Source organism: Xenopus laevis, chromosome 1L (assembly GCF_017654675.1).
Source record: "Xenopus laevis strain J_2021 chromosome 1L, Xenopus_laevis_v10.1, whole genome shotgun sequence".
NCBI classification, from domain to species: Eukaryota; Metazoa; Chordata; class Amphibia; order Anura; family Pipidae; genus Xenopus; species Xenopus laevis.
In genome coordinates this window covers 916236-942933 of record NC_054371.1, presented here as the reverse complement: position 1 = coordinate 942933, position 26698 = coordinate 916236, and the positions used below count along the sequence as shown (strand labels likewise).

The window sequence follows — 26698 nt, the reverse complement described above, 5'->3', positions numbered from 1 at the left end:
CCATCTCTGCATAGGATTTCCCTTGTCCTCTGTGTGCTCTGTTTTTTCAGGTTAAATGCAGCAAGGGATTCAAGGGGTTGAGCCACAAAAGACTGCAAAAATCTCTGCAAGCTCACCCCCTCCTCTGCCAGGTCTCAAAGTGGCAGGTGCAGACTCCTCAGTCAACAGACCCCAAAGTAACAACTCCTCTATCTGTTCTGAAATAGTGGACTCATCCATCATGGCAGGAACCAGCGCCAGCAGTGTTAAATCTGCCATGGCATCACCAGGACCTACTGCTGGTTAAGGACCACATTCCACAGGAACAAGCTTTCTCCACAGGTCTAGGAGTAGACTTCACCTGATCTCCACCAGGGGCAGCCTTTTGTACTTTACTTTGGTATAAGACACATGACCTTCCCCATGGCAGACATTGCAGCATTTAGTCTTGGGGCACCCTTTTGCCACATCTTTGAACAAGTCACAATTTCAGCATATGTACACTTGCTGGCAATCTTCTTTGGAATGTCCATATACATGACATATGAGACAAAAACTGCCCACACCATCATAAAACAAGTCCCCATAATGCTTTCCGGTGTTAAAACAGGCTGGTGGTACAACCTCCAGGTACCTCCTCTTCTTAGTCCAGAGTCCAAACTGGTTTGCCACATTATGCAGAAATTTTACTTTCTCACAGTAAATGAAAAGTTCATGATTGTGCTGTTTTTCCAGTGTTTTAATAAAATCAATGCAGAGTTTGAATCCCAGAGAGTCCTGACACGTGTAGGTATTTACCAGTGAATCAGGTTCAGAGAACATATTGATGGAAGAGGGCTAGAATTAAGCAGTTATTACAGACCAGAATTTTTAGGGGGGAGTGTGCAAAATAAAAAAAGAGATAAGATGGTGAGAGAAGAAAAGAAACACTGTTAAATGCAGAAAGATTTAGTTTTTAATAAAGACCAGACCTAAAAAGTGACCATCCTTATGGGTTGCTGTATTTGTCCACTGCTGGAGACCAAAGGAGGTGGCTAAGTGGAAAAATTGTGATGGGCACCACTGGGAGGGGGTCATCAATGAGACATTTGAAGTCACCCAATATAATTGCAGGGCTGTCAGAGCATAGGAAGAAAAGAGAGCCAGGATTCAAAGTCAGAGAGAAATGTAGCAGAAGATTTGGCAAAAGGTCTATCAATAACAGCAACCCTGTAACGTTCATGTTCTGAGGAACCTTTGACATTGATGGGCACACTCTCATGCAGAGGGAATCCCTGTGGATTCCGGTGTTCACCAACGCCCTTTTGAGGCTCGGGCTTTCTGCTGCGGAAACCAACACGGAAGTGTGTAACAAAATGTCTGTAAACATGGGACCAGCAGGATAAGACAAAACGTGGTCGAGAATCAGGCAATTGTTCAAGGCAGGCGGCAAGAATCTGATTCAGAAGTCAGGCAGAAGTCAAAAACCAGGAGTACAAATCACAATAACAATGCTTCGGCAGGAACAGAAAACTGGAACCAACTTGGGCATTTTCAAAATGGTAGAGTGGGCTTTTAAAGATGATTTGGCGCCAAAGTTCAAATCCGGCTCCTCTTTGTGATGTCACAATGCCTGGTGTCACACAGGCCGAGAACTGAAAGTGTGCACAAGGACTCTTTGAGTGGCGCCGGGAGGTAAGAGAAGTTGCCAATCTCCCAGTGAAAGGGTCGAACAGTTGCCTGGAACGAGGTGTAGAGATTAGTTTAAAGCAGCAGGTTTTTTTTAGCTCCAAACCATTAGGATCAAGTCTACAAATATTCATTGTTCATTTTACCCATAAATTTAATATTCTTGAAAAAGTTTGTGAATAACACGTTTAACAGTGTATGGGTGATACTTTTTTACAGTTACAGTCACAAGATGTTCAACAATTTTTATACCACCCAGAACTGGATTATATCCTCCAAAATCCTAATTTCACTCACAAAATATTTAGAAATGTCTTCCAAAGTAAAAGAAACGCCATTGAATCTTCTTTTATGGTAATCCTGAAGAGCCTTGATTTTGAAAGGAAAACAGTCCAAATAGCAATTTTCCATGACATGTTTCAATCCACTCTCAACACCTTCCTCATAGATAAATGTCACAGAGATCTTAAGATGTGCATACATAAGAACAGCATTGTAGTCAACATCCATGATTGCTGGATTCACTGGTAAGGGGATGACCACCCGTTGTATTCAAGTTGGCCCCCTCCCCAATAGCAGCAAACGGGTGAAGACCTTCCAAAAGGAGGACAATCCCACATGGGCGAGGGGGGCTCAAGATACACCTTTATTTTGGCTAAGATCTCCTACAGTAGATACTGAACTCAATCTCAGCCATCCTGAGATCCTGAGACAGTTAAGGTTTTAACTCAGGAATAATGAAAAAACAGTAGTGAAAAGCCAACCATTTAATTCAATATCCATCATTGCAGAAACCATTTCTAAAAAATAATGAATAATTCACAAAATAAAATATTTTAACAGAGCATTTTAAACATTGCTTCAATTCTAAAACGTTCGTTCTAGTCTCCTGACCAGGAACTTTTATCTTTCCAAACTCAACATATTCATTTAAGGCATCAATGTCATCATTGTCTGATGAAGAATAGGCCAATTTTCTCCTTGTCTGGCTTATTTTTCCAAGTCCTACTTTCCCCTCTAGTAGGGGACTTGGACTCTTCAAAACTGCCAGACAGACTCAATTCCCAAGACTACAGATTTCTTATTGCCATTCTTTCTCCTCTTAATTGAAGAAGTCCCACCAATTGACTGCAAAATAACACTAGGAAAAACTTCAGCTGGAGTTTGCAATGTTGGGGAGACACTGATATTCTCAAGAGAGATCTACACAAGCTCCCCCTGACTCTCAGATTTACCCCTTTGCTGACAGTTGCAGACATCATACAAGTGACTTTGTGACTGCCCCTGTTGCCAAAGAGCCTAAAGTCACTGTTTTTACAGAAAAATAGAATTTGATGTTAAGGTAATAACCAACTGGTTAATCTAGAACATTTCATGACAGTTTATCTCCAGAGCACAGAGATAATAAGAATAAAAGTACTATTCTCAGAATAGAGCTGAATTCCCCAGGTGACTGTGTCTATATTCATTCTACTGTGCAAATCCTCTGTCTGTTCTCTATAAAATGAGGGTTGGATTAGCCGGGCCCCTTACTCTGTTCTACACATGCAGCCCAATCCTGCACCCCGTGTTACTGACCTTTGTATTGGAAATGCTCTCTGTCTGGTACTGGGGTGCATTTTACTCTGTGGGGGAGCAGTGAGCAGAGGTGCAGCTCAATCAAATTATATAAAAATGCTGATCTATATTATAATCCTGTGTGTGGGACCCTGCAGATCTGGGGATCAGCCCCCCAATCCTGTCTGTTGCCTGCAGATCATTAAAGCAGTTGAGGAATATGAATATATCCAGGAAGGAGACATCATGATCGGAGGGGTGATGACTGTACATTTAAATGTGTTTAATTTTATATTTCCATGGGACAATTCCACAAGATTGCTGTGTACTGAGTAAGTGTCAGCTCCTATAGACAAGCACAGGGAACAGCAGGGTTATTGCATTCCTGGGACACTGTGGGACCTTATCAATCCATGAAACTCACAAAATATTGCCAGATAATTGTATTGTCTGTAACCTTCCCCTCTGAGGTCCTACAGGCCAATATATGTGACTATATGGTGTATCCGCATGGAAGGTGCCTCTTAGGACTCACTGTGGATGGAAGGTGCTTAATCTTCACTTGTGATGCCTGTAAATTGGTACAACAACACAAAACTGTTCATCGTGATTCTTCCTCATAACTGATCCCTTCCATTCCCTTTATCTGCTTAGTCGCTCTTCTCTGTACTTTCTCTATTTCATTACTGTCCCTTATATATTTATATATAGTGATCATATCCCCTTATATATTTATATATAGTGATCATATCCCCTTATATATTTATATATAGTGATCATATCCCCTTATATATTTATATATAGTGATCATATCCCCTTATATATTTATATATAGTGATCATATCCCCTTATATATTTATATATAGTGATCATATCCCCCTTATATATTTATATATAGTGATCATATCCCCTTATATATATATAAAATATATAAGGGGGGTCCCTATATCAGGCAATAAAGCCTTTATGTGTATGAATTGAGCTACACCAAAAGTGTTATATTCTAATGTGACACAATTTTTACAAAATCTTAATTTGTTTGCATTATTTTGTTTTCTGAATAGAATATTTCATGATCTGCATTATTTATTTTTTTAGTCCAATTGATGAAAATATAAGACATTTAATGAATTTTCGATTTGCTGCTGAGCAAACTAACAAGGATCCAGAGAGGTTACCCAATGTGACTCTGGGGTACCATATATATGATTCCTGTGGGAGTGCACTGAAGGCAGTGAGGAGTGTATTACAGATATTATCTGGTACCAGGGAGCCAGTTCCCAATTACTCCTGTGTGGGAAAGAGAAACATTGCTGGATTTATTGGGGATCTCACCTCAGAGACAACTGTACCCATAGCCCAGATTCTCACTCTGTATGGATATTCCCAGGTGAGAGATCAGATGTTTAAGTACAACAATATTTCAGATATAAAACATCATATAATAAGGTATTGACTGTCACTAATACTGCAGTGTGATTATATTAAATGGAAGTGAGTGATGTTAATCCTAATGTTCCAAAAACCAAGTGACCACCCACCTCCTATTGAACAATACTCTTTGAAGAAGAACTAAACCATAACACTGAGTCTATAGTAAACGTACCCCAATAATGTGCTCCAGATGAATCCTCAATTCCCAGGGGTCTGGGCCCTCGCAAAAGTGTGGAAACAGGGTGTTGTACAACTGTAAATGGGTGCTGTGCATTATAATTTGGCACCAGTGGTTCCTGAATTTAAACAGGGAATTTATTTATTGAAGAGAATAATCCACAAGGGAGTTCAAATAGAAAATATCCAAATAATTAAGCAACTGTTTAGGTATAAACTCACAGCATCAATGTCCACACAGGGGTGATAGCATTCATATTGTCTATGAAGGTACACCCAGCTTTCAGCCTTTACTCTAAGTGGAGCACACTGTAACACTTACACCTACATCCCTACATCTATTACTCCTAGAGTGACCTATGAAAGTGATTTGTCTATGTAGGGATGTGTAGAATAGCCACCCCTAGTATTTTGTGCAGGCAGTCCCTCCATGTTATGGACACCTAAATGGGTCCTAAAATACAGTTGGGAGGGGTACTGTTTGCTCTTGTTGTTTTCCACAGTGACCAGCAGATGGCACTGTGCTAGAGTATAAAAGGCTCTGAAGCCAGATTATCAGGGTCCATCTTGTGCTGGCTCTAGCCTGTGCAGGAGGCAGAGCTCGAGTGGAACATAGACAGGTCAGGTCTAGTAAGAATAGACTACTCACACTTATAGATCACTCTAGGAGTGATAGTCAGTCAGTTTATTTAGCTGAGCAGTCTGAGGCTCCTACGAGGATTGTAGTGGGATTAAGATCCCAGGGTACTCATTGCCCAGAAGTAGGGACTAAGTGTACAGACCTAGGGTAGATAGATTCCCCTCAGGTTCCACTTAGGGAAAAGGCTGAAAGCTAGGTGTACCTCCTCAAAGCTGCATGTATTGTTCCTATCTCTGAGGAGAATCATACTGACCAAAAGGGTTGTGAGTACTGCCTATTCAATGTACTGTATGAACCTGCAATGTTCTGATCTATGTACACTACACTGAGGATTGTATACTGTGCTCAATAAATCTGTTATTTGGTTAAGTTATAAGAACCACTGGCGCCCAATTCTTTGCACCCTGATTACTGTTACAGTTGCACTACACCCTGCTTCCACCTCGATGCGAAGGCTCACTCCCTAAGATTTAAGGTCTCATCCGGAGCAAATGTAATAGGAGTGAAGCCCATAGTAGAGTTAGGTGCACTCAATTTACTATAGCGCTACATTTTGGCGCCCAGCACGTGGGGCTCGAGAAGGGTTAAACTGTAACACCGCACTGCAGCCTAGTGTGACAGGCGCTGCAGGTGCGGACTCAATGGGAAAAAGGCCAGGAAAGAGGCGGGAGACTTCTGTGGTTCTTCTCTCCCGCTCAAATATTCTGGCGCAGTCACAGTATAGTATTTGGCCATAGTGGAAATGCCTACTATACTGCCCAAAGAAATGGAGGGTCATTTCCCCTCAGTTATCCCAGGCTTGATAACTTCTGACGCAGTGTATGCCTGGGCTATCGATGAAGGTGTAAACCCTCGGCGAGCGGTGGTGATAGATGGAGTTCACCCACTCGCTCCTGTTTACTTAGCTGCATGGCCTTTAAGTATGTTCCCAGGATTTGTGGGGTACCGATTCATAGCCCGTGCTTCTTCAGAGATTCAGGACACTGTGCGGCTATTGTGGCAAGTGGAAAATGAGCTCCCTGATGATGGTGAGGGGCCCTCTATGATTTTCCCTCATGGATTGCCGGATGGTTGTCCCTGTGTTTATGCAAGCCTGCCAGCACAGTCCCACAAAAATGAGAAAACGGTGATAACCCCTTCTGCTGTGTATCTGTGGGCTCTTTTAGAGAAAGTGGAGCCGTGTCAGGCTGTTGTAGTTGACGGCATACCCGAGTGTTGCCCTCCAGATAGTGTGCATCACGCTCTTATGGATAACCCGTTATTCGATGGGCTTGAATATGTTACTAAAGGGCCTTCCATGGAAAAAGGAAAGGTCAGGTTCTTATACTGGGTCCCTGATGAGCCTTACCAGGAAACTTGGCCCTCCAGAGTGTATCCCATAGGCGCCCCTGCAGAAGGTTGCCCGTGTGTTTATCAGGACTATTTTGCACCGCACATCCTTAGTGGGGCCCGTGCTGCTGCACTTTGTAACCCGCCTTCTGAAGATGAAGAGAGTGTAAGGGTTACTGGGTCCATTGACAGAGTAGATTACCCGGAGGAGTCTGGGGTCCCCACTGACGTACTACCGCCTGAGCCGGAGGGCCCGGTAGAATCAAGGGAGAGTACGGGACTAATTGAATCTACTGATAGAGGGGACTGTTCAACTGCGGAGGCCTTTGCTACTGAGCGGCCGTGTGAGCCAGAGGGCCCAGTAGTGCTTTTGCTAGAAGAAAGCCCTCCAATAATTGCAATTTCCCTCGCTCTCAGTGACAAGGAAGATGCGAGTGATGTAGTGGCCTTGCCCCAGGAAGAGTCTGGGCCCAGTGTTAATGTGTCCCCAATTTTGGAAGTGGATTCAAATATTACTTTATTAACGACGGAGTTGTGTGCAGTGAATTTGGACAACTCTCCTGCCATAGAAGTGGCCTGTGTTAATGTGATGCCCGAATGTGCCCCTGCTGAGAGTGATCCACCAGGGGGAGCTTCCGAAGAAGTTACTGCTGTGGAAATTTGTACTGCGTCACAGTCCCCCTCAATACCCTGCTCAGTGAGGGTTAAGTTGAGGAGCGCGCGAAAGAGACAAAGGAGGCGTGTCAGACCCAACAGAGGAGGTGCCTCTAGGGTCATGGCGTGGCGTCCCAGTGTAGAAGACAGTACCGCAGCCATTTTGTATCTTGCTTCAACCCTGCTGGAGTTAGCGGATGCGAAAAAGCAGATGGCGGAGCCTGTTGCTGAACCAGAGGTTCGAGTGCTTGAAGAAAAGCCAGTCGTGCGCTCCTACTCTTGCGGAGCATGAGCGGCAGCATGTGTATCAAGGGACTTTCTCACCCAGTGCCCGGGGAATGGTTCCAGTATGCGGCCTATGTGACCTGGAAGCACCAAACGCCCTAGAGGATCCCGGTGGAGCCTGCGCGCAATGCGGCTCTCAACTATGGATGGGACCTTTTGTTCGGGCAGACCTGCCTCCATTGGTGGGGATGACCAAGGATGAGGTGAGCGGCAACTCTATACTTATTTATGAAGAGATAGAGGAGGCCCCGGGGGTGTCAGCGGCTGCGGCTCCCGCACCGGAATCCCATGTACCTATTCCCCATAGTGAGGCCTGCTGTAATGAGGAATGTGCATTCCCCTCCAAAGTGGCTTCGATTGAAGGTGAGGCCCTAGAGACCGCGGCTGCGGTTAGTGAGATGACCCCGTCCGGCTGGATAGATGATAATGGGCGTTGCCCCTGTCCCAGAAGAGTCCGAGAGTGGGGGTGAAGTTATGGCGTCGCCAATGCCCATGCCTTCAGTGGCGACGGTGCCGATTGCACCAGGGGGAGACGCAAATGGCGAAAATGTGTCAGAGCCTACTGCAGACTTCAGGCTTGAAGCTAATGCTGTAGTTCCCGAGGTGGAAACCCTGCCGCCTGAAGTGCCTGCTGCAGTTGATGTGGATAGAGTCCCAGAGGAGAAAAGCCCCGAGGATGACCGGGAAGATATCTCCATGATAGGGCCCAAAGAGAGCCTTTCAACCAGTGAGTTGCGGTTGAGGAATTCGGGACCTTGGGTGGATGTAACCCTTACCACGTACACTGCTCTTAACACACCGACCTGTGCTCCCGTCCTAACTCAAGCTATTGATTGGCAAAAGTTCTCATTTGGGTGAATTGGGTCCGTGTTGCCAGTGACCCCAACATTCAGAGATCCTCCACTGTCTGAGAGTCAAGTGGAGAAAGAGTTGACTTCCCTCCAAGATGAGGATGAAGACTGGAAGTCAGTGTCAGAGAATGCTGCACAAATTCGGTGCAAGTGTCAAAGATCAGTGGTTAGTGAACCAGTACAGTCTTACAACCCCAAAGTGATGGTGCATGTAACCCCTAGTGAGCCAGGGGAAAGCACCCATGTATCTGAACTCTATCACGTTGAGTGGGGAAAGATATCGTTGGCCGGTGAAAAAGACTGGGTGGCGAATATCCCTAAACCTAAAGTGGATCCCACCATGGCGACTGCTCCAGGATGGGAGGAATATGATGAGGAAGGGTCAGAGTTGGATGATCAACCTGCTCCCAAAGAGTTTATGTCTCGCAGCTTCATTGCACCTCCCAGGATAGGCCCAGAGGAAGAGAAAGATTTCTGGGTTCTGCCTGGGCGAGCCGACCCCAATGTTTTTAGGTCTGTTTCCCGAGTGCAACGAGTGATAAACTTTCGAGTTTTCCGAAAATGGGGCTATTTTATGCCTTATGCGCCTATGTGGGTGTATGAGAAAGTGGCTGCTTCCTATGAGGATTGGCTCATCGACGAAATCCTGAGGAAAGAGAAAATGCACCACAGTTGTCTCACCAACCCAAATGAAGTGCGGCGCAAGCAGGATTGGGAGTACCTGCGTTCCATTGAGAGAGAGTGGTGGTACGGCCATACAATTTTCAAAAATGCTGTGAAGAGTTGTGGGAAATACAACCCCACCAAATATTTCTCCTTGGAGGTTTATGAGGGAGATGGCCAATGGGTGGACAAACCCCATCCCAAATACTACATTCCCTATGAAGACACCAAGGCCAGGTTTCTTCACATGATTTGAGCTACTGGTGGGTGGTGGTTTGTTATCCACTGATGATACTCCATAGGAGTTGTTTACAGCTATTGTGAGCTACCTGTTTTCCTGTCCCTCCAAAGTGACTGAACTTTCTTCAGGGAAGGATTTTTCTTCTTTTGCTCCTCTTGGAGTTAGGTCTAAGGACTGTTTTAGTTAACACCTACATGTTTTGTAGGTTCATCCAATTTTCCCCTTTACCCTCCTAAGTGCATATACAAAAGGACTATGGGTTCAGGTTCTTATATGGACTGGAATGCTAAAGTATTTGAGGAAAAACAGTATGTCTAACTTGTGCCTTTCTTTTCAGAGAATTGTTGACCAAGGGTACCTGGACAGTACTCAAGAGTGGTTGCCATAATGATATGAAATATGAAGCTAATAAAGGCACAGTTCAGTGACAGTCCAATGTTTTTCTATGCTGCTGTTCTCTTTCAGATATGCCATTGTACCTGGGTTACTCAGGAGAGTTACCCCGAAGAGGTTATAAGGTAATGGCTAAGTGTCACTTTTTGGTAAAGTGTTTGATATGTACTAAGTCTCCAGTAGTGAGAAGACTTAGACCACTGTTCTATGATAGAGATATATTTCTCAAAATGGTTTCTAGCAAGATGTGCCTTAACTGCTTATTTTTTGTAATGGGCTTCTAGCATGATATGCCTAAACTGCTTTCTTTCAGGTTGACCATGGTTCCCCAGTAGGCCTATGGAGAGGCCACTATGGAAATGTTAACCGTACAGTAAATGCAATACATGTGTTATTGTTGTAATGTATTCTTGCCTTGTGATTGAATATGTTCCTTGCCGGGACGTAAGGAATTCACCAGGGGGAGAATGTAGGGATGTGTAGAATAGCCACCCCTAGTATTTTGTGCAGGCAGTCCCTCCATGTTATGGACACCTAAATGGGTCCTAAAATACAGTTGGGAGGGGTACTGTTGACTCTTGCTGTTGCCCCTAGTGACCAGCAGATGGCACTGTGCTAGAGTATAAAGGCTCTGAAGGCAGATTTCAGTGTCCATCTTGTGCTGGCTCTAGCCTGTGCAGGAGGCAGAGCTCGAGTTGGAACCTAGACAGGTCAGGTCTAGTAAGAATAGGCTACTCACACTTATAGATCACTCTAGGAGTGATAGAGTCAGTTTATGTAGCTGAGCAGCTTGAGGCTCCTACGAGGATTGTAGTGGGATTAAGATCCCAGGGTACTCATTGCCCAGAAGTAGGGACTAAGTGTACAGACCTAGGGTAGATAGATTCCCCTCAGGTTCCACTTAGGGAAAAGGCTGAAAGCTGGGTGTACCTCCTCAAAGCTGCATGTATTGTTCCTATCTCTGAGGAGAATCATCCTGACCAAAGGGTTTGTGAGTACTGCCTATTCAATGTACTGTATGAACCTGCAATGTTCTGATCTATGTACACTACACTGAGGATTGTATACTGTGCTCAATAAATCTGTTATTTGGTTAAGTTATAAGAACCACTGGCGCCCAATTCTTTGCACCCTGATTACTGTTACAGTTGCACTACACCCTGCTTCCACCTCGATGCGAAGGCTCACTCCCTAAGATTTAAGGTCTCATCCGGAGCATATGTAATAGGAGTGAAGCCCATAGTAGAGTTAGGTGCACTCAATTTACTATAGCGCTACATCTATAATTGCTAGACCTGATCCTGATTGGTTCCACTTCACCCTTCCTGCCTTCTCAAGGAAGGGGATTTACAGTATAGGTTACAGTACAGGTTTTATAGTATAACACAGTGCCATCTAGTGGCTAAACCTGGGATATTTCGCTGTAATGTTTCAACCCAGGAAATAGGGAATTACTCGCTTCCTCAGGCTAAGGGTCCCCTTTGTGACAATCCTTAGGGGAATGCAAAGTAAATATCAGTCCCTAAACAAGAATGGGTGGAGGGCACTCCAATTAAATAGACACGCAAGCTGTCTTTTTAAGAGGTTCAAAAAAAAACAAACCAATCCCAAACAGTGGCCACAGACACTCTATTGCAAATAAACAGGGTTTGCACACTCAAAAAATAATAATTAATTATTCCCCACAATGGTATTCTAAAAAGGGTTTTTTTATATATATAATAGAATTGCATACCAAACAATGCTCTGTACAATCAAAGTAAATCAAACATTTTACCTGTTAAAGACAGGATTTTTTGCATTTACATACCACCAAAGTGTGTTTCAAAGACCAGGCTGTACAAGTGAGCTGACACTCTTGTCAAAGAATGAGAATCACCCTGACATTTCGGTGAAAAAGCCTTTATCAAGGGGAATTCTAAGCACTGCACATGCTCAGTGTGGTCTGGGCAGCTGTTGAGACACTCAGCTTATCAGAGCAGATATCAGCAGCACACCGTAGATATGAACAAACGTGTATTTTATTGCATCAAATCATTTTAAACAGGGCAACGTTTCGGGCCGCCCGGGCCCTTTATCAAGCCACTCAGCTTAGTCATCGCCTATTATACCTAAACACCCCTATTTGTCTATAGATTCCCATTTGCACACAAAATAATCAACTAAATGGTTTTCAACTGGGAGTTCCATGGCCTTTGTAAATGCATCATAACCTTAGTCAGGTAATAGGGTACATTATCCCTTATAATACATGAGTGATACTCAGAGTTCCCTGTATAACTCAGCCTGCAGCCTTGTGCCTTTATATGGTCACAGAACAACCCCTCAGTGACTTCTAATATCCTTATCATTTACAGTAGGGGGTACATTATCCCTTATAATACATGAGTGATACTCAGAGTTCCCTGTATAACTCAGCCTGTAGCCTTGTGCCTTTATATGGTCACAGAACAACCCCTCAGTGACTTCTAATATCCTTATCATTTACAGTAGGGGGTACATTATCCCTTATAATACATGAGTGATACTCAGAGTTCCCTGTATAACTCAGCCTGCAGCCTTGTGTCTTTATATGGTCACAGAACAACCCCTCAGTGACTTCTAATATCCTTATCATTTACAGTAGGGGGTACATTATCCCTTATAATACATGAGTGATACTCAGAGTTCCCTGTATAACTCAGCCTGCAGCCTTGTGCCTTTATATGGTCACAGAACAACCCCTCAGTGACTTCTAATATCCTTATCATTTACAGTAGGGGGTACATTATCCCTTATAATACACAAGTGATACTCAGAGTTCCCTGTATAACTCAGCCTGCAGCCTTGTGCCTTTATATGGTCACAGAACAACCCCTCAGTGACTTCTAATATCCTTATCATTTACAGTAGGGGGTACATTATCCCTTATAATACATGAGTGATACTCAGAGTTCCCTGTATAACTCAGCCTGCAGCCTTGTGCCTTTATATGGTCACAGAACAACCCCTCAGTGACTTCTAATATCCTTATCATTTACAGTAGGGGGTACATTATCCCTTATAATACATGAGTGATACACAGATTTCCCTGTATAACTCAGCCTGCAGCCTTGTGCCTTTATATGGTCACAGAACAACCCCTCAGTGACTTCTAATATCCTTATCATTTACAGTAGGGGGTACATTATCCCTTATAATACATGAGTGATACTCAGAGTTCCCTGTATAACTCAGCCTGCAGCCTTGTGCCTTTATATGGTCACAGAACAACCCCTCCGTGACTTCTAATATCCTTATCATTTACAGTAGGGGGTACATTATCCCTTATAATACATGAGTGATACTCAGAGTTCCCTGTATAACTCAGCCTGCAGCCTTGTGTCTTTATATGGTCACAGAACAACCCCTCAGTGACTTCTAATATCCTTATCATTTACAGTAGGGGGTACATTATCCCTTATAATACATGAGTGATACTCAGAGTTCCCTGTATAACTCAGCCTGCAGCCTTGTGCCTTTATATGGTCACAGAACAACCCCTCAGTGACTTCTAATATCCTTATCATTTACAGTAGGGGGTACATTATCCCTTATAATACATGAGTGATACTCAGAGTTCCCTGTATAACTCAGCCTGCAGCCTTGTGCCTTTATATGGTCACAGAACAACCCCTCAGTGACTTCTAATATCCTTATCATTTACAGTAGGGGGTTATTCTCTGTAGACTGGCCAGTAACAAATGTAAGATTGTTTGTGTATAAACTGCTATTAAATCTTAAATCATAGAGAACAGAGAATTTAGCCTCTTAGTGTATCATGTTGCAGTTGCCACAGTTTATCTTATACTCATCCCTACAGATCAGTTATGGAGCTACAGACCCATTGCTCAGTGACAGAGTCATGTTCCCATATGTATTCCGGACAGTACAGAGTGATGAATCCCATTATTTTGTTATGAGTAAATTACTGAGACATTTTGGCTGGACCTGGGTTGGGGTAATTACATCTGATGATATCAGTGGAGAGAGAGAACATCAGATCTTGGCCAAGTATCTCTCCAGGGAAGGCATCTGTATTGAGTTCTCATTAGGAATAAATATGAATATTTATAAAAACTTCCAATGGAAGAAGGATAACAAGATAATTCAGGAAAGTTCTACCAATGTTATTATACTTTGTGGAACAGTTTCTATGATGTTCCTTCAAAGAGTATATTATGACCCCCATATAAAGGGATTTCCTGAAAAGACATTCATCCTTTCACCCAACTGGGGATCTATGGAAGCCATTCTTTATTATGCCGTAGAAATATTTAATTGCAGTCTGGTCCTTGTGCCAGAGTACCACTATGATCTGGATACTCCTGAAATGAGGAGCTTTTTAGAGAAATCCCATCCTTCTAATTACCCAGAAGACAAGTTACTGGAAGATATATGGATGATTTATTTGGATTGTTTGTCAGAAGACCAAAAGAAGAATGATTTGTATAAATATATTTACACATACATTGATTTCCATACCTGCACTGGGAAGGAGCGTATTACAGACCTTGATTATTTCAGAGGAAAACACAACTCTCCCCAAGTGCATCTGGCAGTTGATATGATGTCTCGCGCTCTACATGATATGAACATGAAGCTTAATAAGAAATCTCAAGAGAAGAGAAAAATGGATATTTATATGCACCAGGTAATTGATGAGTCTAGTGAATATTCCATGACCATGGTTTGCATCCAACAATTTAACTTTTTCATGAATGTTATTCCACAAATATATTAATGAATCTTCCATTTCCTACAACACTGCTGTCTGGGACATCGAACTGCACTTGCACATGTACACCATGAACACCAGGGCGCAACCTGTGCCTGACCATTACCTTACACTGCCCCCCCAAGGTGAACACTCCGGGTGCATCCCAGTCCAGCTTTGTAGAGGTGAGTAGCATAAAACCATCTAGTTGAGGTGCTTGAATGTTCTCTGCAGACTCCCAGGAATTCTCTTCAGGAGGGAACCCCTTCCAATTGATCAAATATAGAAGACAAATCAATGTCACTGAGTTCTTGAGTCCAGGATCTCCTACAATATAAACAGAGATTCAGGCGTCTTCTACAATCAAGCTACTCCTGTGAAATAGCTGATCTGATGAGACCCAACTGCATTGGTTCAGGTTCTCCAGAGACGACAGCCGAGGGAGGAGTAGGATTAGGTCGGGGAGGTAAAGTAGCTCTGGGCAGTACTGAGGTTGGCACAAAGTCCCCAGATCTTTCTAGGTGCCATTCAGTAAGTTGTCGGTCAATCATGACGACTAAATTGATTAACTCTTCCAAAGACTTGGGGATCCCAACTCATGCTAGCTCATCCTTTAACTTCTCATTGAGCCCGATGTGGAATTGATGAAATAGGGCACAGTCACCTCACAAAGAGTCCACAGCATGTTTACGAAATTCAGAAACATATTCTTCTGCGGAAGAGAGGCCCTGTCTTAAACGTCTTAAAGCAGCCTCCACGGCGGAAGTGCACCTGGGATAATCATAGAGTTTAGTCATAGCTTGAAAGAAGGCCTGTGAGTCATTGAGTAGAGGCCTATTCTGCTCCAGCCGCCAATGAGGCCAGATTTGTGCTTCTCCAGACAAGAGGGAAATTGTCACTCTGACTTTGGTTTGTTCTAAAGCATAAGTCTGTGGTTGCAGCGTAAATAACAGTTTACAACTGTGGACATGTAAGAAAGTCTTACCAGCGCTGTTACCGCCACTCCTTCCAGCCTCCCCAAGATGGCGGCGCCCATGGATTCCACGTGGCATGTTCTGAATGGACGCAGGCCAGCATCAGAATGGGCGCAGCGGTGTGACGCCAGCGTCAGTATGGACGTAGTGTCACAACACCAGCGTCATGACGTCATCACATTCGTTTGACGACAAAAGAGGACTATTTAAGATGCCAGGACATTACAGACATTTCCCAATATAGGTTCTACCTTGTGTGTTCCTGGATGCGCTTTACTCTTGTGATTATTGATTCTCCTGTTTGACTTCGGTCTGTTTATTGGACTTTGAACCTTTCTGCCTGCACTGACCTATTTGCCTGGACTTGACGATTCTTTCTCTTCACCCTTGTCAGATACCTTGTACTGTGTTGAACTGGTGTTTCCTCCTTGGTTCGCAATCCTAATGGAACCTTCGGGCCCCTTACAGGACAAAGGCACAAAACTTCCCTTGATCCCCCGAAAAACACTCGGGCAAAGGCACCTTGGGTTTGTGAGGCTGAATAACAACTGCAGCACCTGATGGTGAAACAGTGGAAGTAGAGGCCACTGATGTACTGGGGGCTAACGGATCGGGTCTGCTGCGATCTAGATATAGCCGCCCTGAAGATCCCGGACAGTTTGGGTCAAGGCAGAAATTTGTTGAGACAAAATGTCAAAAGAAGAGGGTTCCCCAAAAAGCTCCATGGTCTATTCACTGCCATTTTACTACTACATCCATGTTTCTGTATTTCCTTTCTGATGTTCTTCTGTCTTTAAGATGGGGGAGCAAGCAAAGTTCTGCTCAGTGATGATTGGATAATGAGGAACAATGTGACATCACAGTAAGGGAGTAACTGGATGGGGAAGTTGGATTTTTTACCTTTTTTAGGATATAGTTTTTCTATGGGTTCACACAAAGGCCTTGGTGCCGAAACGTTGGGGCTATTCTCATTTTTTCGGTAGGTGTTTCCGTTCCTTGTTTTCTGTTTGTTTTTTTTTTGCTCCATTGTACTATTGGGTGGTATATTTAACATGTACAGTTGTATGATGTATATACATAATGTTTATTAATTCAACACTGAATTGCCCTTTTTGTCTATTCTGCATAAAAGTAAAACATAAAACATTTATATATACTACTCTTGTCTTTGAATTTGTATACCTGTGAGTGTGCAAACCCATAGACAAATTGTATTGTACTGTGTTACTTTATGTAGGGGTAACTTCTGGTTTCTACACCTCATATTTTGCCATTTAGAATTTTTCGTTGAATTGGTGTGCCCTCCATCCATTGTTAACTTTGGTTAGAGTTTTTCTGCCACAGACTCCATGGTGTTTCCTTCCAAATACAATAACAAATGGAGGGTGCAATCTCCTTTCTATTTTAAACATGAATAGGAATATTTTTCTCTGCTCTGAGGAAAAAGAGACTCTGCTTTCTTTCCTCCTCATTTGACTGCCCCAAAGAGGGTTCAGTCCCAAAGATGTACTCTTTAGACAAAAAAAGGAGTCTTTAAATGTGAAGATATCTCTTCTCCATTTGGCGTTAAACTAAGTTAAACTAAGATTATCTTATGGTTCCACCCTCAGATCTTTAAATATTTTGTTGCAAAAAAATGCTTTGCGATTGCAAAATGTTATTACATACACTGCCATTTGGTCAGAGACTTTGCAATGAAGTTGTTGAGGTCTGTAATCAGTCAAGAAGGTTGCAAATATGTTCACAAACATTCCCAAAACATATTTCATTCCCCCGATAATATATATGGGTGTATATAGTGTGCTACATGTAGTCTCACACCATAAACATCTACAGCTGAAACCAAGATGAAGCTCTAGCAGAATGATGGCAAGAGTAAAAAAGTGTGGAGAAGGCTTGGGAAGAGCTGATGATCCAAAGCATAGCACAGCTGTGTATAAAACATTTGGGGGGCAGTGTGATGGCTTGGGGTGCATGGCTGCCAGTGGGACACTAGTGTTTATCCATCATGTGACACAGAAGCACAAGAATGAATTGTGAGCTCTTCAGAGACACTGTCTGCTCAAATCCAGCTAAATGCACTCACATTGATTGGGAGGTGTCTCATAATGAGCCAAAACATAGAGCCAAAGCAACCCAGGAGTTTATTAAAGCAAAGAAGTGGAATATTGAGCTGATGTGAAGCCAATTGAGCTGCATTTCACTTGTTGAAGACTAAACTTGGGACAGAAAGGCCACAAACAAAGAGCAAGTGAAAGAAGCGGCTGCAGTAAAGGCCTGAGTATTAAACAGGAGCAAACCCACAATCTGCTGATGTCCATGAGTTCAACACTTCAGCCTGTCATTGCACCAAAGGCTTTTCCACCAACTATTAGACATGAACTTTTGATTGTCAGTTTTTTAATTTGTCCAATTACTTTTGAGCCCCTGAAATGAAGTGATTGTGTTAAAAAAAGGCTTTAGTTTGTCACATTTTTATACAATCTTTTTGTTCAACCCACTGAATTAAAGCTGAAAGTCTGCAGTTCAACTGCATCTGAGTTGTTTCATTTAAACTTCATTGTGGTAAAATGTACAGAACCTAAATTAGAAAAAAAGGTTGTCTCTGTCCAAAGGTTAATGGGTCTAACGGTAATTGTGCCCAATATGTGCAGCTGATCTTTCTTTCTTATTTTACTTGTATTTCTGCCATGAAAATCTTTCATTCTGCAATGGATTTATTATAAGAGCAAGTCACAAACCATTGCTTGTTTGGAGTGTCTGTGAGGCGTATCTTCTCTGCCAAGGCTAGTCTATCCACACTATGAAAATTATGTTCTCTTTCCTATGAAACATATTTGATATCTCTGATATATTGCTGACCCTTGGGTAAGAGTGACAGCTCAGAGTCATCACAATATTCTTAGTGTTATGGTAGAATTAGACATAATATGTGACACTGATGATTCCTTGTTATATTCAGAGGCCTCTCGGTTTATTTATTATTATTATTAATAATAATAATTATTAGTATTATTAACATTTTAATAATGATACTCAAAGAACATTCCTTTGGAAGATCCACAACAACCCAGGCTGCCCTGAGAGGCCTCTATTATAACAAAGAGACATTCATAAAAGCAACTACGAAGCATGGACCACCCCTCCATTAGCTGTTGCTAGGTGACAATCTCCAATAGAACAAAGAAGTGTTTGCAGGAATCTTTGACCTTGAAACAACATTTGTTCTAGGTATTTGATTGCCACCTAGCAATAGCGTCTACCAATAGAATTGCTAGCAGTTGTGATTACCTAGTAGATTGTTCTTCTTGTCCCTCTTGTCTTTAACAAAGAACCAAAAAGTTGGATTATCAATATTGATCCAGAAGGATCCTTCGTTCAGCTACTGCCCTTCTAGCAATGTCATAGGGTGTCACTTGCTCCCACATCTTAAAGGCACAATCATGTCACAAGGAGAATGCTGAAATGTGGATATAGTGGTAAAATACATTTTTCCAGAGTATCTTCAGGAGGCTTCCACCAAACCCATTAGCTGTTGCAAGGTGGCAATCCTATCCCTAGAAAAAATGTTGTTTGAAGGTCATAGATCTTGTCCCTACTCTCAAGCAGAAACCCCCCTGTTTGTCATTGTGCAGATATCTCACTGTGTGTGGGGGATTCAGTGCATGAGTCATGTACAAGGGGTGTAGTTAGATGCATTTATTTGAAGAGGGGAGTTGGTTTTTTGGGGCAATTAGGACTGGGGGCTTTGTTGCTGTCACCTTTAGGTCCAACACTGGTTACAGTCAGTGGAATCAATGGAGCATCACTGTGCACATAATGTGGGTTCAAGAAAAAAATGCACACTTGACTAAAGAAATTGTAAATGAATCTATAAAGCATGAATATGATTGCTAGACTTTGGACCCTAGGCTGGTGCTTTTCACCAACTGTGAAAGGTTGATGCTGCTTTTCACTCAAAATATACTGGCACTGGAAAGATACTGAGTGCTGAGCTGTCATCTTCTGCTTACTTTATTAATATTATCCTGTGTTATTATGCTGTTTGGGTGATATTTCAGAGAATATTATAGAGGTGAACTTCACAGTCTCTGATTCTCTGAAATGTTAAAGCCTTCCTAAACCTTAAACTTGGTCACTGGGACCAGTGAGAGCTAAGATTATTTGTCATCCTCCACTATTCCTTATATTCCTCTTGTATTTTCCATAACTCATTTCACCTACTGAGAGACACACAACAAACTACTCAAAAGTCAACAGTTCTTTTCCCTGGTTAATCCTCTCCATTTTATTACAGTTGCACCTTTATCTGAAAAGGATTCAGTACAGATCTAAACTTGGTCAAACCTTCTCCTTTAATGAGAACAGAGAGTATATTACTAAATACTCAGTCTACAGCAACTTCATGGCTTCTCCCAAATTGCTGATTAAAAACTTCCTTGGTGAGTTCTCCCCTTGGGCACCATTGGATCAGCAGCTGAATATAACCTCAACATCAGTTCCATGGAATACAAAGGATAATACAGTGAGTTTTATATAATAAACATTGTGTATCTCAGCATCTCGTTCCCTCCTACAGCAAATATGTAGAAGTGATTGTATTGTCTGGGTACAATTTCTTTTATAATAATGAGAGAGAGAACAGTTAGAGCTACTGCTCATTTTCTGATTTTCAAACACAGATTTTTTAGCAGCGTAGGTATCCACATCCCATTCAATAAAGTGACAGAAAAATAGTGTTGACATTAATATATTGTACTAAATTATCAGTTACCTTCTGGGTGGCCTGGCAAACATTGATCTTCTTTAAAAGTCTGGTACAAACTACAGACACACTTGTATTCTAATGAGAGGGAAACCGTATTCTCTGTTTTACTAGAACTTGGAAATAAGATCTATAAAAGAACAAATGCAAAAAGGAATTTCAGAAAAGAACAAAAAAATACAGCAGCGTAAATGATTAACCCTGTGAGGCACCACATATAACTGAGAGTTCAGATCTAATTGTTGGAGGAAGTTTTTTTCTGGTGCTTTATATTAAGCTTCCTTTGCACTAATAGTGAGATATTCTATAAATATGAGTATCTAGTATTTATGCTTTGGTCAGTTAATCACAATTAGCATTTAAGTGGCCTAAACAAATGATAAAATTGCAAAGCACTACTTGGCTCCCAGTTTGCACTTATTGCATTTATTTCTCATATATTTAGATCCCGAGATCTCAATGTTCAGTCAGTTGTTTTCCAGGACAGAGGAAGATGCCGATTCCCAGAGCCCAGTCCTGCTGTTATAATTGTGTTCCATGTGCCGAGGGAGAGATCTCTAATACAACTGGTACTTCCACTTTTATTCTACAATCTAATAAATACTGTACATTATTGAAGACTTCCACATCTCTTATTCCTTATGTCCATAGGGATGACCACATTTTTTTTGCTTTGTTTCACCTCAGAAATGACGCCTATAGACTTCAATGGGAGAAAAAAATGTTTTGCATCAAAAAAAAAATGAAAGCGCATTAAAAAAAATTCCGCCCATTGTTTTTAATGCATTTCTGTGAATTTTTTCAGACGGGCAATTTATGGCATGGCGATCACTAGGCAAGGGATACTCATAAGAGTTCTCTGTACAGGATTCAGAAACCTGAGCCATTTTGTTGGCATTCATTTGCCCACCCCTGTAGTGAAATGGGTTCCTTTAACCCTTAAACTGCCAAGCACATATGTACTACATGCTTGCAGGGAAAGGCTTTAACTGACAATCGTGTAGTACCAACGTATTTCACAGTAAATAGTTTATCTCTGCACAAGGGGTTTTTGCCACAGTCAGGGGGCGGTTATATCGGTCCTGCAATGCAATAGTTGCAGGACTGACCCCTAAATAGTAGACAAAACAGAACCACATGTCTGTTGTTTGGTATGTCCCTTTTAGCTTCCTAGGCCCAACCACTCACTTCCTACTTAGGGATCCTCCATCACTGCCATGGACCCTCCTGCACAAAAAATGGTACATGCCCTTAATTTACACATATACACAAATGCATGCATTTACACATACACAACACACATTACTAAAGGTAGCATTTTTTGCTTTTCTGACTTTTTTATTTTGCTCATATTTATATACTCATACATACACAAACACACACATACACTTATTTACAGTCATATGAAAAAGTTTGGGAACCCCTCTTAATTCTTTAGAGTTTTGATTATCATTGGCTGAGCTTTTAAAGTACCAACTTCCTTTTAATATATAACTTGCCTTATAGAAACAGTAGTATTTCAGCAGTGACATAAAGCTTATTGGATTAACAGAATATATACAATATCTGCTGGAGCAGCACTATAAACGTATTCATTTTGAATATCCCTTTAAAGTAGTTTTGCAGTTTAATACTTTGGAGTAGAAGACATCTTTACCCATTTTGGATTCATCATAAAATATAAAAAAATGTTGGTAATTTTAAGAAAAATGACAAAAATGACTGGTTTTAGCATAGATTAGCAGCGTGATAGTTTGGAGTAGAAATATGTCTTTACCCAGGATGCATTAGAATGTGTACTTTACTTTACAAAAAATTTATAGTTTTCAGTGGGTTTCTATTTTAAGGGGTCTCAACACATAATACATAGGTAGGGGGCTTAATTTGCAGACTCTGAGTTGGCAACTAAGGAAATGAATTTCCACTATTTATACTTTGATATATGTATGAATATTCAACATCAAACTGTTCAGTAGACCCTTGTTATTCATATTTAGGGAGTTTTACTATTATATGTAAGAAAGTGTTTGAGATAAATGCTGCAAATTGCAATATTTGTATACGGTTGTTCTTAGAAATGTTATCAAAAATGCTGTCTTTAGCAAAGCTTTGGAGTAAAACATCTATACCCAGTTTGAATTCATCATAATGTGTACTTTCCAAAAATAGATGGTTTTTGGGGGTCTTTATACTACATAGTAACATAGTAAGTTAGGTTGAACCTTTTAACTTTTTTTAACCTGCCTAACTGCCAGTTGATCCAGAGGAAGGCAAAAACACCCATTTGAAGCCTCTTCAATTTGCCTCAGAGGGGGAAAAATTTCCTTCCTGACTCCAAAATGACAGTTGGACCAGTCCCTGGATCAACTTGTACTATGAGCTATCTCCCATATCCCTGTATTCCCTCACTTGCTAAACACCATCCAACCCCTTCTTACCTATCTAATGTATCAGCCTGTACCACTGATTCAGGGAGAGAATTCCACATCTTCACAGCTCTCACTGTAACAAACCCCTTCCCAATATTTAGCTGGAAACTCTTTTCTTCTAATCGGAATGGATGACCTTGTGTCAGCTGGAAAGACCTACTGGTAAATAAATCATTAGAGAGATTATTATATGATCCCCTTATTATATTTATACATAGTTATCATATCACCCCTTAAACGCCTCTTCTCCAACGTGAACATCCCCAACTTGACCAGTCTTTGATCATAGCTAAGATTTTCCATACCTTTTACCAGCTTAGTTGCCCTTCTCTGTACCCTCTCTAATACAATAATGTCCTTTTTGAGTGATGGAGACCAAAACTATATGGCATATTCTAGATGGGGTCTTACCAGTGCTCTATGCAGTGGAAGAATGACCCCCTCCTCCCGTGACTCTCTGCCCCATTTAATACAACTCAAGACCTTATTTGCCCTTGATGCTGCTGACTGGCATTGCTTGCTACAGCCAAGTTTATCATCTACAAGGACTCCAAGGTCCTTTTCCATAATGGATTTGCCTAGTGCAGTCCCATTAAGGGTATAAGTGGATATTGTTACATCCCAGGTGCAGGACTTTACATTTATCAACATTGAATCTCATTTCCCACTTAGCTGCCCAGATTGCCAGTTAGTCAAGATCCTGTTGCAAGTGCCACATCCTGGATGGAATTAATTGGGCCGATAGTTTTGTGTCATCTGCAAACACTGATACATTGCTTACACCACCCTCCCCTAAGTCATTAATGAACAAGTTAAATAAAAGTGGACCCAATACTGAGCCCTGAGGGACCCCACTAAGAACCTTACTCCAAGTAGAGAATGTCCCATTAACAACCACCCTCTGTACCCGATCCTGTAGCCAGTTTCCTATCCACGTGCAAACGACTTCATTAAGCCCAACAGACCATAGTTTAGAAAGCAGTCGTTTGTGGGGCACAACGCTTTGGCAAAATCCAAATAGATCACATCTACTGCACCCCCCCCACTGTCCAGAATCTTACTTACCTCATCATAAAAAGCAATCAAATTTGTCTGACATGACCTATCCTTCATAAAGCCATGCTGATTGTTGCTCATAATGTCATTCACTAGGACAAAATTTTGAATGTGATCCCTTAACAAGCCTTCAAATAATTTGCCCACCACAGATGTCAAGATTACTGCCCTATAATTGCCAGGCTGAGATCGTAATCCCTTTTTAAATAATGGAATAACATCAGCTTTTCTCCAATCCATAGGTACCATACCAGATGAAAGTGAATCTGAGAAAATCAGAAATAGGGGCTGGTCTAAAACTGAACTAAGCTCTCTTAGAACCTGGGGGTGTATGCCATCAGGCCCTGGAGACTTGTTTACATTAATTTGTATTAAAGCTTTTTGAACCATATCCTGAGTCAGCCACTGACTAGATTGAGCTGAGCCATTAGTGCAGTTATAAAGTGAGCCTGGGAACTCAGACTCCTCTATTGTATACACTGAAGAAAAGAACTGATTTAACACATTTGCCTTTTCTGTATCTGTTACAACCATACTGGTACCATTATTTAATGAAGCAACACTTTCAACCTGCATCTTTTTACTATTAATATATTTAAAAAACTTTTTAGGGTTAGTTTTCACCTCCACTGCAATTAACTCTTCATTTCCTTTCTTTGCCTTCCGGATTGCTGATTTACAACATTTATTACAGTGTTTATATTCATTAAATGCAGCTTCTGTCCCTACAGATTTGTAGTTTTTAAATTCCTTTCTCTTCTTTCCCATTAACTTCTTTACTTCTGTATTAAGCCACATAGGATGATTCTTAGAGCTTCTACGTTTAGTCCTTAAGGGAATAAATTAAGAACAGTAATGATTTAATATCATTTTAAAGGACAACCATTTCTGTTCTGTATTTTTAGCTAAAAACCTAATGCCCCAATCAATACTCTGTAGGGCAGCCCTCAAGGCACTAAAATTAGCTTTTCCAAAATTCATGGTTTTTGTTGCCCCAGTATATTTTTGTTTTTTGCACCAGACATTAAAAGATATAACATTATGGTCACTATTACCCAGGGGTTCAATGACTTGCACATTTGCTATAAGTTCTGGGTCATTTGAAATCACTAAATCAAGAATAGCATTTTTCTGGTTGGCTCCTCAACAACCTGTGCTAAAAAATTGTCGTGCAATAAGTTTATAAACTTGTTTCCATTAACTGATCAGGCAGTACCGTTGCTCCAGTCAATATCTGGCTAATTAAAATCCCCCATTATCATTACTTTACCTAAACTAGCAGCCTAGAGCTAGTTCGCCAGAGCCAAAAGTCACCTGGCTATAAATTGCGAATGAATTGACGATGTCCCTACGGGTGGCAACTCTGGTGAAAAGTCGCTAGCTTTAGCCACTTCACCCTGGTGGTTATATTTAGGAGGTTTTATCATATTCATATTTAAGATGTTTTATCTTGGTACCTAATGATATATGAGATAAATGATGTTGCAAAATGGAAGCTTTGAGGCGATTTTTTAAATATTCTGAAATTTTATATAAAGCACAAAATTTATGAAAGGTTTGCAGTTGGATAGTTTGGAGTAGAAAGACATATTTGTCCATTTCATATTCATCAGAATGTGTCGCTTCCAAAATGTGTCGTTTACTGGAGTAAACCTTCTGTTAGTAGAATTTTGGGCCATGAAATCTAGAGAATGCTGATCTCTGGAGTAGTTTGTAGAAAATATGGTACTTTTGTGCTTGGCGTTTTTGACCCAAACCCAGAAAGAAATTTCTATAAAACTATACAAATTTGGTATTGACACATTCTGAAGACATGAGACTTTCCAAATCACTTGTATTTCTTTGCATAAAATAAGTTTCTGATATACATCATGTCTCTATATTATGCAAAATATATTTCTTTCTTTCTTTAGGTATTTAGAATCCTATATCTTGTTGAATTCGAATTGTGCAAAAAATCCACATATATTTATAGCTGAGGTTGCCCTGAAAAAAGCAAGAGTTTTCCTAGGTAAACTATAAGTGAAACAGAGGAAAGACCTTTACATTTAAAGGGCACAAAATGTTCAAAAACTGCAAACTGATATTAGAAGTATAACCAGGCAGTGTACAGGTAAAACCACAATTTTAAATAGCCCAATTTTGAAAATACAAATCCTATAGATGCTCACCAGTGTTTCGCTTCTTTTTAGTATCATTTGATTTTTGTTTTTTTTTTAATTTTATGTCTTTGAAATTTAGGAAAAAGATGCAAACTCAAATTTTAAAAAAATCTACCCCTTATTCTAACCCTGAATTCCTGTCCGTCCTTGAAGATGTCCTTCTGCCATTCTGCTAATTTTTTATAAATGTCAAGGTTTAGAGATGTATCAAGCAATATTTGTCCTCTCCATGTTCCATGGTTCTTTTCTCTCTTCTCTCTCTATCTATTTTTCTACTCTGTGTTATCTTCTCTCAGGGTCTGCCTGTGTCTGTTAGGTCCTGTTCATCAAGAAATGGATAAACCACGAGTTTCCTTTAAAGGCTTTGATCACCTTTAAATTAACTTTTTATATGTTATAGAATGTCCTTCTCTTAGCAACTTTTTATTTGGTTTTCATTTTAATTTTTTAAATATTTTTTGAATTTTCATTCTCATCTGAATCTTTCCAGCTGTTATGAGTCAAAAAAACCTGTTACTGTTTGAGGTTAGAATTGTATTGTTAATGTTACTGTTCATTACTTCTATTTCTAATATGGATCTCTCCTGTTAATCTTCCAGTCTCTAATTGGATCCATTAGATAGCTACTGAATTCCCGAACTGCAGAGCTAATCAACAAAAAAACAAAATAATTCAAAAAGATTTAAAAAATGAAAATAAAATGCAA

General features: G+C 41.0%; 1 protein-coding gene across 1 annotated transcript in view; it reads left to right on the top strand.

The window, feature by feature from the left end:
* Positions 1 to 390: 390 nt before the first annotated feature.
* LOC108704869 (vomeronasal type-2 receptor 26) overlaps positions 391 to 26698 on the top strand; it is a 28342-nt gene continuing 2034 nt past the window's right edge. Inside the window, exons 1-6 of the mRNA XM_018241571.2 lie at positions 391 to 765; positions 3403 to 3536; positions 4303 to 4594; positions 13713 to 14543; positions 19878 to 20105; positions 20791 to 20914. Coding sequence (XP_018097060.2) covers positions 391 to 765; positions 3403 to 3536; positions 4303 to 4594; positions 13713 to 14543; positions 19878 to 20105; positions 20791 to 20914 — 1984 coding nt within the window. The remainder of the gene's footprint in view (positions 766 to 3402; positions 3537 to 4302; positions 4595 to 13712; positions 14544 to 19877; positions 20106 to 20790; positions 20915 to 26698) is intronic.